The sequence below is a fragment of the Seriola aureovittata genome, chromosome 17, assembly GCF_021018895.1.
Source record: "Seriola aureovittata isolate HTS-2021-v1 ecotype China chromosome 17, ASM2101889v1, whole genome shotgun sequence".
In the NCBI taxonomy this organism is placed as follows: Eukaryota; Metazoa; Chordata; class Actinopteri; order Carangiformes; family Carangidae; genus Seriola; species Seriola aureovittata.
Window position 1 is genome coordinate 9,319,238 of NC_079380.1, and position 18,960 is coordinate 9,338,197.

The following is an 18,960-nucleotide window of genomic DNA, read 5'->3' on the forward strand; positions in this document are numbered from 1 at the left end:
AATGTCCCCGTGTATTAATATAGATGTTGTTGTGTCAGTTGTTTTCAGTCGCCTTGGTTGGCCTTGTTTAACATCAATACCACCTGAACCTGAACTACATGTTTATTACAAGGTGTTTAGTAATATGGTCAATAGTTTTGCTTGTTAGGTTCAGTTAAATTACTGAAAATGCAAAATGCATAGAACTTTATTCATCAGATGCACAAAACTGGGGAAAAAGCACTGACATTAACATGCAAAATTTACAAAGAAAGTTAAGAACAATGATTGTCAGGCATTAATTAGTTAACATTTTACTCTCAAAGAGAATGACAGGAACAATATTACATTATTTTCATCAAACTGTCGATATTCTGATAAACTATAAACAGCTTTAAAAGTTATAAAGTAACACTTAAATGCATAAAATATTTTAAACAATGACACTAATAACAAACCTGAGCTGAAAGCAATGCAGATTAAGTATGACACATGAGTGGTTATTTTTACAATCCTACACTAAGATGAAGTGCAGTATAAAAATAGTGTAAATGATTAACAATCATACTGTGTACTGTCGGGAAATGAAAACTGAAAATGTGCAAGGAACAATCCAGACTGACTGATAACCATGCAATACTATTCAAAGGTTTTTCTTAAGGCGACTTGGTTTCAGTTGTGGCACCAATTCAGACTTTTTCAAGTCTGAATGTTATCCAAATGTGTGTGACCTTCAGTGCTATAACTAAAAAGAGATTTTAAAATAACCCCTCGTTAAATAAAAGATGCAGGATTGTTTTTCTGATGGCCTCAATTCCTCCCACAATGTGTCTCTCCCACAAAACAATCAATTCTGATATCAAAATATCTCCTTTCTAATATTCCTGGAATTCTACAGAGAAGTTCTGCATCCTCTCCACCACGAAGAAGCAGAGAGTTCCAGTGAAGCCCAGGATGATCATCAGCAGGAGCTGCCACATCAACAGGACGTAACCGCTGTAGAAGAACGCCACTGCTGCGAAAACAGACTGACAAAAGATGACAGATTTTACTTACTAGATGTTTAATAGACAGAATAACTCTCACAAGATTGGACAGCTACAAGGCCCAGCAACAGCTAACCCCCAGATGGAAGGAAACAACATTCACACTTCTTAAACTAACAGATTCCAATGGTACATTTACTGTCAGCTGACTATTCAATTAGCCCCAGTCCTGAACAGCAATCATCAAATCACAGCTTAGTGACCATAACCAGGCACGGCAGGTCTGCTGAGCTTTGTTCATGGGGCTTTAGTAAGAGAAAAACTCATTATATAAAAAGTTTTTAGGCTAGTGTCAGTTTAACAGCCTCTTCAAAACCAAAAAACACAAGACCAAAATTGCAAGGAATGGATTAAACTGTGTTTATCTGCTCTAAAATAAGATGCAAATGTTAGCAGGTCAGGCTAACTAGCTTACTACCTGCAACACCTGGCTAACCACATTATTTTGAGGAGTTATAGGTTGCATTAGAACAATAACTGTTTTCTGACTAGAAAATTCACCCTGTGAGATTCAGATGCCAGGATTAAGTAACAATAGAGGCTATGTGAGTAATACTGTATAATACTGGACTATTAAGGCTAATTAGCTTGCGTTAGCTAGCTAGGATATTGGAAATTTGGAGATTGCACAAAGTTCAGCATTGAACTTTAATTGTGTTGTGTCTCATTCATGCATAGGACGAAAATGTTCTGTTTATTAGACCCATGTAGCAACATGCTTATTATTTAACAAGTATTTGTTTTCTGGGGTTTATTTCTGGTTGGAGACCAATTTTGCAGCACAAAAAAAGGGAGAGATTAGGAGGCATATGTGGGTCTTCTTCTTTTCCTTTTTAATGGGGCTTCAAGTGAATTTATTTCACACTCGACAAGACAACATTTTAACCCAGCTTTTCTCAGCTCTGCTAACAACGTCTGAGAATTGGCAACCCGGGATTACCTGGATGAATTTGAAGATGGCAAATGCAGGCGTGCTGTGTTCCGCATAAACACGGCCTAATATGCTGTAGAGCTGTGTGTTGAAACAACTGTCCCCAAGTCCAAGCAAGAAGCTGCACAGCAGGGCAATGGATACACTGAGAGCGGGAAAATATAGTTCTTATTAAAACAAAACAGAATCATGACAGGCCTTCCAAATGTTCATACATTTTTTATTGTTAAATTATCAGATAAATTAACTACCTGGGAGTTAGATATGGCGTCTTTTGGGTGGTGGTTTTAAAGACGACAGGAGCATCATCCGGGATGTTAAGGAAAACCAAATAGAAAGCAATAAAGTGGACAACCATTCCCAGGAACACCACAGAGGTCCGTCTGAAGCGGTTGTTTTTACACAACAATCCGAACAAGCCTCCACCTGATGAGAAAAAGAACATGAACCCAGTGACTTTGGGTGACTTTAAATCAATCGAACAAGTTCTGATAGAGAAATGTAAACTTACCCACTATTTCTCCAATGCCTACCACGATCCCAGAGATCCCAATCAAGCCTTTAGCTGCTTCTCCAAACTGTGTAGTTGCTCCAATACATGTCCCGTACACTCCACTGTAGAAAGATAGCTCGAGGCCTGGAAAAACAAAGAAGCTATGCTCTAGATGCAAGCCTTGACTGGAGGGTAAAATACTTAATACATGAATGCATTCTTCATTGCACTTACCGCTGTATGCCATGCAGGGACTCAGGAGCAGTATAGTTTTAGTCTTCAGAAGTTGCAGGATAGTTTCTGGACAGGATGAGACACAAAACACTGATTTGAATTGCTAATAAAGAATATATTTCCAGAACTATTTCTCTTCCTTTACCTTTGTGTTGCGTTTAGATGAAAATGCAGATGTTTTTCTCGGACAACTAAAGTTCAATGCAGGTACAATATGACAAAATATTCTGCCTCAATAGGCCAAAAAGGCACATTTAAAGGCAAGTGGAAAAACACCCAAGAGACACTTTCACTATGGCGGAGAGGGAAATTCAGATTTTAAGAGAAGAAATCCCAGTAGGTTTGTTTATATATGCCGGGTTGCCCTTTCTTGACATAAATCAGCACGCACCTTTGCTGCACTGACGGCAGGTGCAAGTACAGCAGAGTTTCCAGTTGACAAACAGAGATATAATCTGAAATAAATTCTCGCACAGGCAGTTTCTGTGTACTCTGTTGTAACGCTAGAAGATTTTTATCCACATGAAAGCAATTTTCACTTGAAGAAAAACAAAACTGCCTGTGACCGCCCGCTAGTTTCAGACTAACAGCTGTGAAATGTGGAGAACCAGAGGTTACCTGCAGTATGCCAAATAACCAAAGAAAAAGCAAAACAACACCTCTGCAAGGTCTTTGGTGCCTTTTCCACTAGTTTTTATATCAACTGCAAAAAATCTGTACCTCAGATGATAAACACTGCAATGAAAAAGAGCAGTAACACTTTCAATATCTCAACAACTACTGGATGGATTGTTACAAAATGTTGTATAGACATGAACAATCCCCATTCAATGCATTCTAATTTTGGTGGACTTTGGTAATCCTGTCGCTTTTTCCTTGGGCGCCACCGCGACAGTCTCATTTCTGGTTGTTAAGTGCAATGTCTCAACAACTGTTGGATTGGATTGCTGTGAAATTTGATGCACACATGCATGTTCCCGTGAGGATTGACTAGTATAACTCTGGTAATCCTCTCACTTTTCATATAGTGCCATCATCCAGTCAAAACAGATGACATTCCCATCAGCTTCGGCCACAAATCACTATTTTAGCAAATGTTCGCATGCTGACACACTAAACTAAGTCGGTAAACATAAGCATGATGCAATATGTACAACACCAGATGTCAGTCAGACTACAACTCTGTCGCTGCCAGTTAAATTTCACAACTGTTTTTTCTTCTCGGATATTATCAGTTGTTTTGTCCATTTGTTTGTTTTGTGTTGTTTTTGCTGTTGCTGTTGTTGTTGTTGTTATCTTGTCTAAAACTATACATCACAATCACTGCAATTCACTTTTAAGTATTTTATTTTACTTTCATATCTGTAGTGTATTGTGGTTTTATGGTAATGAAAACTTTACTGTTTTAATTACACTGTACATATAAAAGCCTAAATAGTAGGTGACTTAGTATTTAAATGTTATATTCCAAAAACAAGGATAAAACTTACTCATTTCTGACTTGGCATCTTGCATGGCTGTGCTTGCTCTGTGCTTATACCTAAACAACAGAAAAATGAATCAATATTAAACTGAAATTCAATCAACAGAAATAATCTGCACACACAAACAATGACATAGCCTCCCTTGAGTGAAGAGCAGGTGAAGTAATTTAGAAATCTAAGAAACTTTAGCTGCAAAGAGATCACAAGACTTCAACAACCAAATCCCAACAGAGTGAAAAACAGCACTTCCAGTGAAAATGATTGCTCCCTATAGGAATCCTTGCTATGCTGCCAGAATCATGCACACACTCAAACTCAGCCAGTAAGCAAAGGATCAAATACCTGCATGTAGCAGATACCCAACACGGTTTCTAAACACAATCTGCTACCATGAGACAGACAGAAAAAGGCTGAGAGAATACGTTTGGTCCAAAATTAGGACGCTAACAGGATTTCTATTTTAGTCTCATCATGTTTTTCACAGAGCTCATTTCCTGTCCGATACATCAATTTGCAACTTTTTTTTAAATGTTCATTTGGTCTTTGATGCCAGCTATATTTTTGTTTTCATCTCATGATTTGATGCAAAACTTTGTAGAAATTTAAATACGTCTGAAACAATGTGGAGGGCCGTGTCTGGAGTGGTTGGGGTCTTTAAACGCTGTCACTCTCAAAGAGAAAGTCTCTTTCCCAGCTGTCCCAGATCTGCCTGATTGCACCCTACTTGTATGAAGTGCTATGATTAAGCTTGACTATGTCAGAATTGCAGTGATCTGGGGGAAAAACGCTCGGTGTCATTTTGTGAAGGACAAGAGTGGTTTAAAACATCTGCAGAACTGTGGTGGTAAGTCATCTTGAAACCGCCGTGTAAGCTCTAAGGTTATCAGAAAAATTATAATTTCTTTGGTGGTTTGGTTATAGCTAAACGTGTGCAACTAGCTTTAAGGTAAATTCACTTTTTTTTTGTCATGTTCACTATAGTATGTCTTTACATGTTGCATAAATCACAGTCTATTTCACTTTATTTATTTTTTTATCTCTTTGGGTTCATACCCTCTGTGTCCTTTCAGTAGTGATTCAGACATTTTTAGGTATTCTGAGTAATTTTGTGAGACTACGTGGGAAAAAGGTGCAATTATCTAAATGATTTACATCATGCGGGTCGAGAGCAGTGACCGCCCTTCCTCTTCAGAGAGCATCTCCTCTTCTTGATGGCTCTTTCTCAACACCAGGAAACTGAGTGTGCCGAGTACGGAGGCGACCAACAGGGAGAGAAAGATGTTTTTCCTGCTGCTGTCTGGGAGAGGATGATTAAAATAAACCGCTTTAATTAAAACACACAAGATATATTAACAACAGCAAGCTAGAACATATTCAGAATAGCCAATCACTTATATAATCCTCTTGATATTTTATTTTCATCATCATGCTACATTTTCCTATTAGAGTCATGAGAGCACTCACTCAAGGATAACCCTACCTGTTATCTCTGTTTTTCCATTCCAGTCAAGGTAAATGTAAAGATTGCCAAAGAACATGCTGTAAATGAGATAATACTGGTAAATCAAAAGTGTAGATGACATTAATACTAATTAAAACATCATATTTCATGGCTGCTGGATGAAAACCTTCAATCTCCAGTGTAGGAAAATATTTTTTGACACCATTTGTCTTTGCTTCATTAAACCCTTTTCAAAACTTTGACAAAATTTAACAAAACAATATCACTTGGAGGTCAATAGTAGCTGTTCACATGCTTTCAGTCACATGACATGATCTTCATCAGCTGACAGAACTTGCTCAGTGTCATGGGATTGCAGATGTTCGGATGTTGCGTCCTGCAACTTAACTGTTTTGGTTCACTCTCACCACTCTCATACCGTTGCTTTGGGCAACAGGCAGCTCTAATAACTCATGTACACTACCTGCTCTGCTACCAAACAGCAGACGGACACTGTTAGCAATTAGCTGGTGAGCATAGCGGAGCATTTAGCAGCTAAAGAGACAGATATTTCTCTCAGGAGGCTCCCTGACAAACAACAGGAACCCCCCCCCCCAAAAAAAAAAAAAAAAAAACAGTGAATATTGGACTTAAATTCACCAGGTGGCAAGAAACATGGACTCCAAATAAATGATAATGTTGCTCCATAGCTCCTGGATATGTAAATAGGAAACTGTTTTCTTACAAAATTGCCATATTAACTTATAATGGTAATGGCACATCAATTTTGTGTTCATAACTTGTTTCTGCTGCCCCCAAATGGCCAAAGAAATCAGCTACTGGAAGTTTAAGGATGATGAGAAGGCTGCTCCTATTCCTATTCAAATGTGATATGACTCATAGTCCTGAACAGCCACTAAATGGACCTTGTATTAAGGTTGTTTTGTCAGCTACTGTTTCCAAGATCAAGAATGAATGAAAGTCAATCTTAGGGTAAAGTTTTTGAGCTAACACGAGGCCATACTATAAAGGCAGACATTTTGGAGACACGTGGGTCTCTTCCATCACGCTGAAACTCAACCTCACTATAAAACAACGTCACATGTTGTTCCTCACAAATGATGCAGTCACCTCTTGGACCAATCAGACAAAAGAAAAATCGTCCTTCAAAACTTTGCTATTATTTTAAAATTCAACATTTAATTTTCATATTTAATTACCACACCCGCAGTGCAATTTGTTTTGGACAGCCAGTATTATGAGTATAAAACCTCTTGGGGCCTTTCAGAGCTTAAAATTTTGACCTTTAATTAAAGTGCCCCCGTTAGGACAATCATTGTAATTAAAAACCACCCGGAACACAGTGCTATCGGAGATGTCAGCAGAGGAAACATGTTTGATAGACAGAAACGGCATACAGTGGAAGGAGTTGTGGACTGTCCTTTTGTTTTTTTTTTCTTGGTTATATCAAACGCTAACTTTATAAACACAATAATCTGCATTTGTGCCTCTGAAGAGGCTTCTTTCATTTCCCGAAGCTGCTCATTTGCCTTCTGTTCTTAACAGTGCACTCCTGTAAAATGCTGTGATCTATTTGTCTTCAATTACATATCAGCTAAAGTAAGAAAATGTAGATGTGCAATTAATCTGTCCCAAAACCTCAGTGTGGGATAACAGGGGTTATTCATAAAAGATAACACTGACTACATTCTGTGTGTGTGTGTGTGTGTGTGTGTGTGTGTGTGTGTGTGTGTGTGTGTGTGTGTGTGTGTGTGTGTGTGTGTGTGTGTGTGTGTGCGTGCGCGTGTGTGTGCATGCGTGCGTGCATGTTTGTGTCTGCAGGCTGTGAAGATTCATAAGTTTACTGTGGCAGGGATAACCACTGCGGAGTCAGATTAGCATTGCCCTATTGTGAGCTTTGGCACAGGTGACAGCCAATGTAATTATTATACTAATTCAATTTGCATATTTTAGCAAATACAAATTAGTTGTCCAAGCCAGTGTGCAAGAGCAGTGGGCCAAATAAAAGAGATGAAAAGGCTAAAACTCCCACCTGCAGAACTCTCCGGTTTAATAGGCTCGGGTGTTTTTGTATTTCGCAGAGAGACTAATGACTTACAGACGGATCCGATAAGTTGTAACATGATTTATTAATTATATTTTAAAATAAAGCATATGATAATATCCTGTCAGGCTAAGAATACAAACAGGACCGGATTTTGGCGGCCGCAGTGTAGTTGCAGCTTTGATCAACTGGAATAGTTGCATCAAACAAAATGAGAGGAAAAAAACACGGTGATGAATTGTCTTGCGTGCACTGAATGTAAAAAAGGGAAGGAAACGACACATTGCAGCTCATTTATTAGCAGCTATAAGATGTTTAGAGTCTCAAATCATTTCAGAGAATCACATACAGCATTATCCAAGTCTTGAATGCAGTGTGCTTTTAAATGAGCCTTTTCAGTGAAGTATTGCTATAATCCAGTGATTCCCAACCTCTTTCAACTCATGGCCCACTTGAAAAACATGTTTGCCACCCACACCTCACCCAATAACAATATGGAGGCCAAATAATACGTTCTCAGAGCACTTGTTATTTTAATGATAATGATCGAACATTTAGTACTGAAACGAAAGCAGGCGATGCTCAATTCTTCTTTTCTGTTTGACAGGGGAGAGATCATGTTGAGATTCACCATCTGTCTTTTGACTCTCTTTCCTTTTAATTCTTCCTGTTGCTAACCAGCTAGCCATTTTGATGCTCCAGTTTTTGGATGTAATCTTTGAGTGCACAATCAGACTGAGATAGCAAACATGTACACGATGTGGTCCGGCGGCAAAGCGGTCCAGCTGTGACAAAATAAAAGTTCCTAACATTGTCTTATCACAGTGATGTGCCTTGATATGAGAAAAAAAAAACTATAAGAGGAGCTTTTATACATTAAACAACAAAAAAACTGTCCCACTTGCAATATCTTCCTGGGTCATAAATGGGCCCCCACCCACAGGTTGGGAACCACTGCTGTAATGTATTACCACTGAAAGATTAGAGTCTAATATTAGTGCCAGTAGCTGCATACCTGCACTGTAAGAGAGCCCAGAACATCCCAGTGTTCCTGTTGATGGTGGAGGCCTCTGAGTTTTCCACCAAAAAGTGTCCTTGAGCTGTCCACAGCACTGTGGGAAAGGGAGGGAGAGAGGGGTCATTTCAGCGGGGGAAAAGAATTAACCAGTCAGTTAATTGGCCATGTGAAGTGAAAAATTATCTTTCTGTGTTGGTAAGTAATGCATCTAACCACACAGTACCCAGGGACATGATGAAAATTCATCGCACTGCAGCGATTTCAAGCTGCATTAAAAACAGCCCCAAATCATTTCTCTTCATTTTTTCCAGTAAACGCTCAGAAAAAAGCTGCTTTGTCTGAATTCACACTAACGTCTTTGAGCAGGCTCAAGGTGCTGCACAGTATTTACAGAAACAGCTCCTCACCCATTTAAGGTCTAATTTGGGATATAATGTTTATATGCATCATCACATCCCAGCCATGATAATCCCTGTATGCATGATTAAACACAATTTGGATTTGAACACAGAAACTGAGCTTGCATATAGGCTGAAAAAACAAACAGCAACCAAGTTAAAGTACTCTTGTGCCTCAGCATCTTGAGCTAATACACTGTATCCTGCTTGAATGTTGATATGCACAACCAAGAAAGAGGAAACCTGCAGGTTCTGTGTAAAATCTGGCATCTACTAAATAAACTGTAAGAAACAATTAGTCAATTATTTAACAAGTCAATCAAGAGGAAATGAAGCAACAACTATTCTGATTATCCACTGATTGTTTATGTCATTTTTCAAACAAAAATGACATTTCAAACATTTCCTGATTTCAGCCCTTCAAGCATGAGGATAGGATGCTTGCTTCTCTGATAGTCTTTGGATTTTGGGCATCAGCTTGGGATATGGGAAATTATAATAAGCATTATTATTTATTTTCAAGCATCTTAGTGAGAAAACAATTAACTGAGAAAATAACCAGCAGTTTAATTAATAATGAAAATAAGTATTGGTTCAAATCAAAGAATCATTAATGACTGTAATTTGCTCTCATTTTGAGAATTTGCATGGCTTTTTAAATTCTCACTTTTTGAAACAGAGTTTGTTGCTGTAATAGAAAGATGGGAATAACTACTAAGTACCAATACTCCAATCTTTGACTCTTCCCCTCCCTTTGAGGATACACAGCTCAAAATGTAAATCTTCCTATTTGCCTTAACTTTAGTGTACGTGCAACATTACTGTGACTAAATATAAAAACAACCTCATGTGTGACGAGATGTTGCAGGGCAGTCCATGGGAGAGGTACTTACTGGCTGCTCCTATGCCGATGAGTACAGAGGTCAAGTAAAAGGACCATGTTGAAGGGATGATGAACACAGCGATGTACCCACTAGAAACAAAACACGGTAAACAACATTAGAGACATGTTTCACCCTTCATCTCTTTCAGCATCCTGTATGTAATTACCTTGACAATGTTTACCTGTAAAGCAGGCCACTTAAAATCATGGTCACTTTTGGCCCAATCACTGTAACGACTGTTGGTGCAAGTAAATTTGAGAAGGAAAAGATGCCATAGATGATTCCAAGACTGTAAAGGAGACAAAAAGAATCAATATCATTAAAGATGAACTACAACATTTTTTGAATGTCTTTTAATCCATTGCTGAGTTGAGGTTGTGACCATGCCTGGCCTACCTGTGGTACCCACTTCCAGTGAAAGTATCATTATCCAGGCTTTTCACCACAGTTTGCTAAAACATAAATAAATAAATAAAAATAGCGAAGCACAGTGTTAGACAAGACAGAATGAGTCATAATTACGTCCTCATGTCATTCATCGGGTTTGATCATTTCTGACCATTGAAGAAAATTAGAAACACGAGATGCACATGACACAGCTGGCCTGTTTTCTCCTGCCTATCAGACATCTGATGTTAGATTTAAAAATCGTAATAACCAAGTCCAAAAAATTTTTTTTAAAAAAGCTAAAGCCATAAAAAGCACTCGTTTTTGGTATAAAGTTATACTAACCTTTAGAATAAATTATTTAAAAACATATGGAAAAACAGAAAAGTCATTTTAAAAAAGCATTAAATCCATAAGAATTATATCGTTTTTATGTGTGTTGCGAAAATATAGCATGGTACACTTGAAACATCCTATAACATAGTTACACATGTGTAAGAGCAGGGATTATCTTGGCGTTTTGAGTGTGTCTCACAGAGACTGGGAGGCAGGAAATCTGTGCCCTCCATTAAAACAATCACATCTCAACTCAGTGCTATGTCTCGGCTCTGTTCAGAATAAGCGTTTGAGGAAACGGACCGAATAGATGCGCCTGTCGGTGTAAGACGATTTTAATGAGTTAAAACGCAGTTATAAAGTTTTGTTACTTTTTGGTTTGTTCATGTTTTCTTCTTTTCTTTTTAACTTACTTCAACGTTCCCACAGGTAGTGAAGGCGGTGAAAATGAACAAAAATCCCACACCCAAAATCACAACGTTGAAAGTCCTTCTGTCTGCCATGGTGTTTTCTGAATCGTCCTAGCAATACATTGTATATTTCTGCTGTGCTGTCCACTCATATGAACTACAAATGTAGGAAAGGCTCCCATACACACTCCGATCAATGCATTTTAACAAAGTCGCGCCAGTAAAGTTGACTTTCACTAACTGTTCAGTTAGTTTAATGCGTAAAGAGCAGGGAAGGGGGAGCAGTGGAGTGGGCACAGATAGAAACAGCTGTTATAAGGACACTTCCCTCCTATCATACCAAGTACGCATGACAACTTGTGACTTTAATTAAAAACACTTTTTTTATGGTCAGTCTCTTCCTTTCTCTACTCCGACTTCTTCGTCATTGTTGTCGTCATCCTCTCCGGCTTCTGCTTCTGCTTCTTCTTCTTCGTCTTCTTTTTCTTCTTCTTCTTCTTGAGCAGTTTTCAATTATTTACGCTCATTTATCTTTACTGCCTCCCAGCGGTAACAGGAAGAACATTCTCCTATAAGGGAAAACTTTGACAATAAAGACTTTCACACTTCGGTGTCATTGAACAGGGTTTAACACGCTAAAATGTAACTAAGCTGCTTCACTTAAGTGCTAATCTTGTACTTGACTTGAGTTTTTTTTTTTTTTTTTTCATGCTACTTTAAACTTCTATTCCTCTACAAGTCAGAGGGAAATATTGTACTTTTAATATTGGCAGCTTCATTTACAAATTAAAAGTTTTCCATGTAAAAAATGCTTAGAAAAGTACCCGTCAGTATGCACTAGTAGGGCTGAAATAATTATTTTGTGATTATATTGTGATTAATTGATTAGTCAATTGACAGAATATTAATTGGCATAAACAAAGAAATGTGAGTACTCTGCATCTGGTACTTTTAACACCTTCCATGTTCTTGATACATACTTTTACCTAAGATTTTAAATGCACGGCTGCATTTGCAGGATTTTTACATGTGATATTAGATCCTTGAGTAAAAGACTACTTTTACTCCCTCCACCACTGGGGTTTAATGTCAACAAAATATATTTCTATAGTGCTGTTACTTCACAGATTGCTTCAAAATTAATAAAACCTCATGTAAATACAGTAACAGAGCACCTCTACACATACATGAGTTAGGTAAATATTGAAATGTATGGAATTTCAAAATCCAAATGAAATGAAAATATGGAGAATGACATGAGAATGAACACAGAAACTAAAAGTGCAGTCCTGCAATTTCCCTGTGTTCAATATTATTATATTAATTGCAGTCTCATTGATTGACTGATAATCAGTGGCTAATCTCAAAGAACCCATTCAAAAAAAACTATAATTATTATCATGCCTACTGTTTCCGCAGGACAAGCAAATCACAAAACAATGATGAGTACAATGATCATGAAAGATAAATTATGAAAAGCATATTCATCTCATTCTTCAGCTTGAGCTCTTAATTGTGAACCCACAGAAGGCTTTACTATTGGTTTGTCATAATTGCATTGAAACTGGGTAAGTGAACCAAATTGCAATACTAATGAGCAGTTGCCTACTCTTATAGGTAATATACAGCATTTAAGTGGTCTGTCCTCTGGTCATTGATAGGATTTCTACTATGTCAGTCACAGACTTCAGCCAGGGGCTTAGAGGAGAGACTTTCTTTTACAATATCAGATAGTTGGAGACGTTTCATAAAATCCAATAGTTGGCGACAATGAACACTATTAAATCCTAAACGTCATGCAATGTTAAAGAAGAAAAATGTAACCAATAGAAATTGAGAAAAGTGCCACCTCTCGGTGTCTGCCATTGCTGTCACAAAATACAAAGAAGTGTGGCAAAGCGAGACGTTCCACTACCACTCACTTCCGTGTTTGCTACAATTCCCGTTTATGGCTACGTTACACAGCTTGTATATTTGAAAATGTTTATTTTTTTGCGACAGGCTTATTGAACTACTTTATGTTTACGTAGCATGTGGTGTATCATAAATTCAACTGCGTTTATCATAAAACAACTTTATTTGCAGTTGTTTTGCGTGGACGCATGCGCAATTCGTTTCTGTCTTTCTGTTAACCGGCTAACTGAATCTACAAACGTTTTAACGGTGTGACGGTAAGTGAAGCTGAACTTATTGTGTCAGTTTAAAACATCTGCTGATTTTTCTCTGTACGTTATTTTCTTACACGTAAATACGCGTTTGAGCATGACTTTAGCTCTTGTGGACTTGTGACTTCCCGAGTATCGGATCTCATCCTGCTCTCTGTAATCTCTTTGCCACAACCTACAACAGATTGTACACAATCATCATGGCGACGCAGGATGGTGGGTATTGAGAAAATATAGCACTTTTTCCTTCATATTTTTACATTGAGCTTAAACGCAGTTAATGAAATAACACATACTTTTGCCTTGCGTGTTAAGGTACGACGCTATTAATACAGTGTAATGTAAATTTGCGTCTATCCGCAACGTTATTCTTAAAATGTTCACCAATGTTGTCGCTAGCTAACGTTAACGATTGCTAACATCAGTCAAATTTAACCAAATTTGTGGAAGACTGCGGTCAATGTTAGTTTTAACCAGTGATGGGTCTGAATTGGTTAACATAGCTGTTTAAGGGCTAGCTAAATATGGTAAACTTTTGAATGGTAACGACGAAGTACCAACATACTAAATGTTACGTTAACGTTACCAGTTTTATAACCAGTAAGGCCATCTGACAAGAACCACTGTTTTGTGAGTACACATTGTCGGATAAAAACTCATATGTGCTTTCGTTGAGGCGTGGTTCGCAATTGTTAAGCCCCTCACCCAACACAAGTAAAAATTTATCCGTAGATGAAAAAAATTAGCGATGGAAAGAGCTAGAAAGACCACGAGAGAGAGAGAGAGAGAGAGGGAGAGAGAGAGAGAGAGAGAGAGAGAGATGGTGGGGTGGGGGGTGAGCAGAAAAGCGAAACTAGACTTAAGTACACACTTTATAATGTTGACAGTAGTTATGTTTCCATACTTTAGCTGGTCATTTTGTATAGGGAGGATAGGGAATAGGGAAATACAGCTGAAACAAATACACATTTTCATTATTCAAAAGAAAGCCATAAATATTGTAAACAAACTAAAGACTCAAAAATTAATAATTTGGCATATTTTGAAATGGTAAAAATTCACTATAAAGTAAAAAAAAAAAAAAATACTTTATGATGGTTGCTTGAAAATTATAGATGGATAACTTAACTTGAGAGGAAGGTGCATGATGAGTGAGCTGGATTTCCCCCAGAACTTTTTAGTAGAGGTGGTAACCCACCCAGGGCCTGACATGTCTTTTCTCATGATCAGTTTAGTTAGGATATGACTGCCTAAACAACAGACTCACTCAATTAATGCAGTTTAGTTTCTCATGGTGTTAGTGAAGCTGGTCCACCTCTGCTATAAAATAGTGTGGGAAACCATAATGAGGACTAATATTACATATCATATTATTTGTAGCAGTTGAAGTGAGGACATAGTACCTATTTGAATACTTTAATTAATATAAAAATGTATGATTAAAATGGCATGTTGGCATTGGTAGAAATATTGAAATTTGATGTCAAATGGCTTTAAGTGGTTTTATGTAATTAGTTGTACCCTCCATCTCCACCTTTTAGCCTATCTTTTGTGTTGTGTTGTATTGTTTTGTACGGTGCTGTTTTGTTTTGTTGGGATTAATTGTTTTGACTTTTTGGTTGTGTAATTAGTTACATATTGAAATAAACTTAATTTTCACCTTCAAAAACTAAACTGAAACAAAATATAATTGGGTCAAGTGCAATTGTGGTTACTATCCCTCTAGAGCAGATACTTATCCTACAAACACAGTTATCAGTCTGCTATAGATTGCATGTACTACTACAACTACTACTTTTATAGAAATTGTTGCAAGACACCATGACTCCACTGACTGTGGTGTAGTAGGACATGCCAGATGTGTATTTCTGAATATTGTGTCTGTGGGAAATGTGGTATATACTTTTCTGAGAACTAACAACTTTGCCCTTAGCAGCTACACAGTTTCATTTCATGGATCTAATTCAGATTTTTCATGCTTTACCAGGAAGTGAAGAAGTCTTAATGGAGACTGAGGCAAAGCCAAAAGAAGCCGAACCATTAGGTGAAGATGCTGAAAAAAGTGACGCAGAAACTACGTCTCACACAGATGCAGGAAACGCCACAACTCAGGACTCTAGTATTAGCAATGGGGATGACGCAGATGATAAGCAGGAGACGGTGGACTTGAAGATTATCTGGAACAAGAATAAATATGATCTGAAAATTCCTGTTGATAGCGCCGGAACCAAACTAAAAGAGAGGATCCATTCACTCACTGGTAACAGAACACAGTAGTTTACCTTGCACTAAATGTTACAATAGGTGCTAAGAGTGAATCACAAGGACTAGGAGCTTATTGACTGTTCATCTTTGTCATTTTAGGTCTTCCACCGGCAATGCAGAAAGTGATGTACAAAGGACTGCTTCCAGAAGACAAGACGCTACGTGAAATAAAGATTACAAATGGTGCAAAAATAATGGTAGTAGGATCTACAATAAATGATGTATTAGCTGTGAATACACCCAAAGAGGTAATTCAGCAGGAAGTTAAAGCTGAAGAAAACAAGAAAGAGCCTTTATGCAGGCAAAAGGTAAGCTTAAAAACATTTCTGCAGAATACAGTAAAATATTTGTGGACTTTTTATTTTTAAAACCTTTACTGTCATTTCAGCAACACAGGAAAGTTTTGGACAAAGGTAAACCAGATGACATAATGCCAGCTATTAAAGGAACAAAGGTGAGAGAAGATGAAGGGGGATCAATCCTTGTTTTTGTTTGTCTTGCAGTGACTGCCACAGCATTTTAAAGTGGTTATCACCAATAATATGTTAAATATGTAACCAGACATGGTGAGCAACTGCTTTGTCCCGCCAACAGGAACGATTACCAACAGTGCCTTTATCCGGAATGTATAACAAGTCCGGAGGAAAAGTTAGACTCACATTCAAACTGGAGCAGGATCAGTTGTGGATCGGAACGAAGGGTGAGATTACAACTGTTCTCATTTAGCTGGATTTCTTGCAACACAAAGATACTGATGATGATATTTTCTGATTTTCTTAATGCATTTTCTACTACAGAGAGAACGGAGAAAGTCCCAATGGGCTCCATTAAAAACGTAGTGTCTGAACCCATTGAAGGCCACGAGGACTATCACATGATGGTAACTGTTTTTGCTGCTACCTGCATGTCAGACTTGTCTGTTTTATGAAAAATCAAGTGTCTGTCTGCACCCAGGTGAAAATAGTCGAAGGGCAGCTACACAGCTATTTAGACCCATATAAAATGCCCAATCCCCAAGCACTTTTTTGTGCAATTATAAATGGTGTAGAACATGGCGCAAATTGTTGCTGTGCTTATTGAACGCCGCTATAGCAGAAAGGCTAATGAATTAAGATTCAACTCCCGTGTGAAATCAGAAGTTGATACTTGTTTTAGTCTTATCTTGGTTGACTTATTTATTTATTTTTATGATATTCAGTTTCCAGTTTAGTTTCAGTTCGGTTAGGTTTAGGCAACAAAACTACTTGGTTAGGTTTTTGGGTTAAAATAGACCATTTCACAACATTAACCATGTGTTTGAAAGACATGTGACACCTGGGTGCAGATAGCGTCTACCCAAATCAAAATGCTAAATGCTTAGAGACCAAAATACTTATGTATATGCATCATGCCACTGAACCAAACTAAAAAGTTAAATACATTACAATACACTAAATTTATTTAGTTCTATAAAAGGTCTTTTGTGTAAGTAAACAGTACAGGTTGAGCGGTTCGCTGAAGTCACTGCGGTATTTGTACATTAGAGTGATGGGGTCATCATTTGCTGTTTTGGGTTGTGCAGTAGAGCGGTAAAAGTCAGTGCCTTCTCAAGATTAACCTTTATGTCCAAAGGCATTTCTGTACTTCATTGTCAGAGAAATAGTCATGAAAGAAGTAGCTTCAGTTTGTTCATCAGGTAGTATCAAGAAGATCAAGATTTCTTTTTCAAGAGAAGAAAAATTATACTGAATTTAGAGAAAGAGAATATTCAGTTGATAATTCTGTCACCTGAATGACTGATGCCATTTAAACTGGATGTTAAAGAAGGAGGCCCTATTACTGTATTTTACAACAGTACCTTATATCTCATATTGATATTGTATACATTTTATATGAATATGAAGTAGATAGAACCAGAAGTAATCTGATAATTGTCATTGTAGTACAAAGTGATATCAGTAAAAAAGTCTAAGCTGTTGTAAAAGTAGAAATTTGAGGGAATTTCCGTGTTCATGCTTCCTTGTTGAGGTTTACCACCAACTCCCACAGACTGAACATAAGACTAAGACTGAACTGTGTAGCCAATAAAAATGTGTGAGCGTTTAACCGATTTACTGATCTAGATCAATGTGTGTTACACCTGTAGTGCAGAGATATTATATCTTATCTAATGTTTTGGCTGAACAATGAAACATGATGTCAGCTACTTGCTCAAAGCATGTTCCTGCATCACTGTGGAAACAGTATGAGGAGCAGATGAAGATGATTTAGAATGTCAGTGGGCAGGAGTCTTTTATTCCAGTTATTGGTATCAGTGATTCACCCTGAGTGAACAGCAGCATGAGTTGATGTGAAAGTCAGTAGTTTTTGGATTGCTGAGTTGCTGTTAGAGTGTCTAAGTTGGCTGTGATATAGTGTAAAGGAATAGATGTTTTCCATTGGAAGGGCTTATGAGAGGCAGTATAATTGTATTACACACAGTATACCTAACTATCAGGTGGCCTGTTTTAGGATTTGCCTTCAAAACAAATTTTTTAGATGTGATTATATGTTTTTGTTTTTAGCATTTGAACAGATGTGACACCATGTGATGCGCTTACCATTCTTTCTCACTTTCATAGGCTTTTCAGTTGGGTCCCACAGAAGCTTCTCAATATTGGGTCTACTGGGTGCCTGCACAGTTTGTTGATGCAATCAAAGACACAGTCCTTGGAAAATGGCAGTATTTCTAATGTGCCTCTTTTTTGACAATGATGAACTGGGATTGAGAGGAGGAGCCAATGACAAATGAAACTGGAGTCAATAGTGAAGCTTAAGGAACTTCTTGGAATATATTTGAAGGAAACGGATGGATGCCTGTGGACTAATCATATTCTTTTTAGGTTAAAAGTGCACTATGTGGCAGCATAACATTTCTCAGCCCTGTTGATCATTCAAGGTTTGCAGCAAATCCAAGGGAAAACAATGAAACAATTGTACAGAAATTGCTAACACTTTTCCTCAGTTATTCTTAAAGAAATAAAACTTATTTAATGAAATGAAATCACTAGGACAATGTTGTTTGTTCTGTCTGTGTTGAGTGTTGAATCTACCCAGACTTTGTTGACATTTATTTTTCACCCGTTTTGTGTGGAACCACAGAGTTGCACATCTCAACAATGCAGTACTATTTCTGTGTGCAAAACTGCTGAAACTCTGTCTAGTTGCACAGCGACTTTGAGTGAACAGCAATTTTCAGTTCCTGCCACAAATTGTGGATTAGATTGAAGTCTGGATTTGGCCACCCCAGGACCTGAACACTAGTCCTTATAAAGCAATTCCTGTGTAGTTTTGGTTTTATGTCTTGGGTCATTGTCTTGCTGAAAAATAAATCTCCCAGGTTTCTTTGCAGGCTACAGCATATTTTATTTTTCAATACAGCATGACATATTGATAGCCCTCAGGA

At 37.7% G+C, this 18,960-nt stretch overlaps 2 protein-coding genes across 3 annotated transcripts; one reads left to right on the forward strand and one right to left on the reverse strand.

Annotated features, from left to right (window-relative positions):
- Window positions 1-171: 171 nt before the first annotated feature.
- On the reverse strand, window positions 172-11,588 carry LOC130185781 (UNC93-like protein MFSD11). The gene is made up of 13 exons (XM_056402429.1): window positions 11,110-11,588; window positions 10,370-10,425; window positions 10,155-10,262; window positions 9,983-10,062; window positions 8,689-8,785; window positions 5,648-5,706; window positions 5,320-5,464; window positions 4,174-4,223; window positions 2,684-2,749; window positions 2,468-2,593; window positions 2,208-2,382; window positions 1,966-2,101; window positions 172-1,007 (listed from the first exon to the last, which is right to left on the reverse strand). Exons 1-13 carry the CDS (start codon window positions 11,197-11,199, stop codon window positions 855-857), a joined length of 1,341 nt encoding a protein of 446 aa, XP_056258404.1. The 5' UTR covers window positions 11,200-11,588; the 3' UTR covers window positions 172-854.
- Window positions 11,589-13,143: 1,555 nt separating this feature from the next.
- On the forward strand, window positions 13,144-18,905 carry ubfd1 (ubiquitin family domain containing 1). Of its 2 annotated transcripts, none has more exons than XM_056402555.1 (7): window positions 13,144-13,277; window positions 15,259-15,531; window positions 15,636-15,844; window positions 15,925-15,990; window positions 16,131-16,236; window positions 16,334-16,416; window positions 18,137-18,905. In XM_056402555.1, the coding sequence occupies exons 2-7, from the start codon at window positions 15,276-15,278 to the stop codon at window positions 18,245-18,247; spliced, it is 831 nt and encodes a 276-aa protein (XP_056258530.1). In that variant the 5' UTR covers window positions 13,144-13,277; window positions 15,259-15,275; the 3' UTR covers window positions 18,248-18,905. The 2 variants fall into 2 exon arrangements, with proteins under 2 accessions (XP_056258530.1, XP_056258529.1); XM_056402554.1 differs by lacking the exon at window positions 13,144-13,277 and adding an exon at window positions 13,437-13,487.
- Window positions 18,906-18,960: the final 55 nt, after the last annotated feature.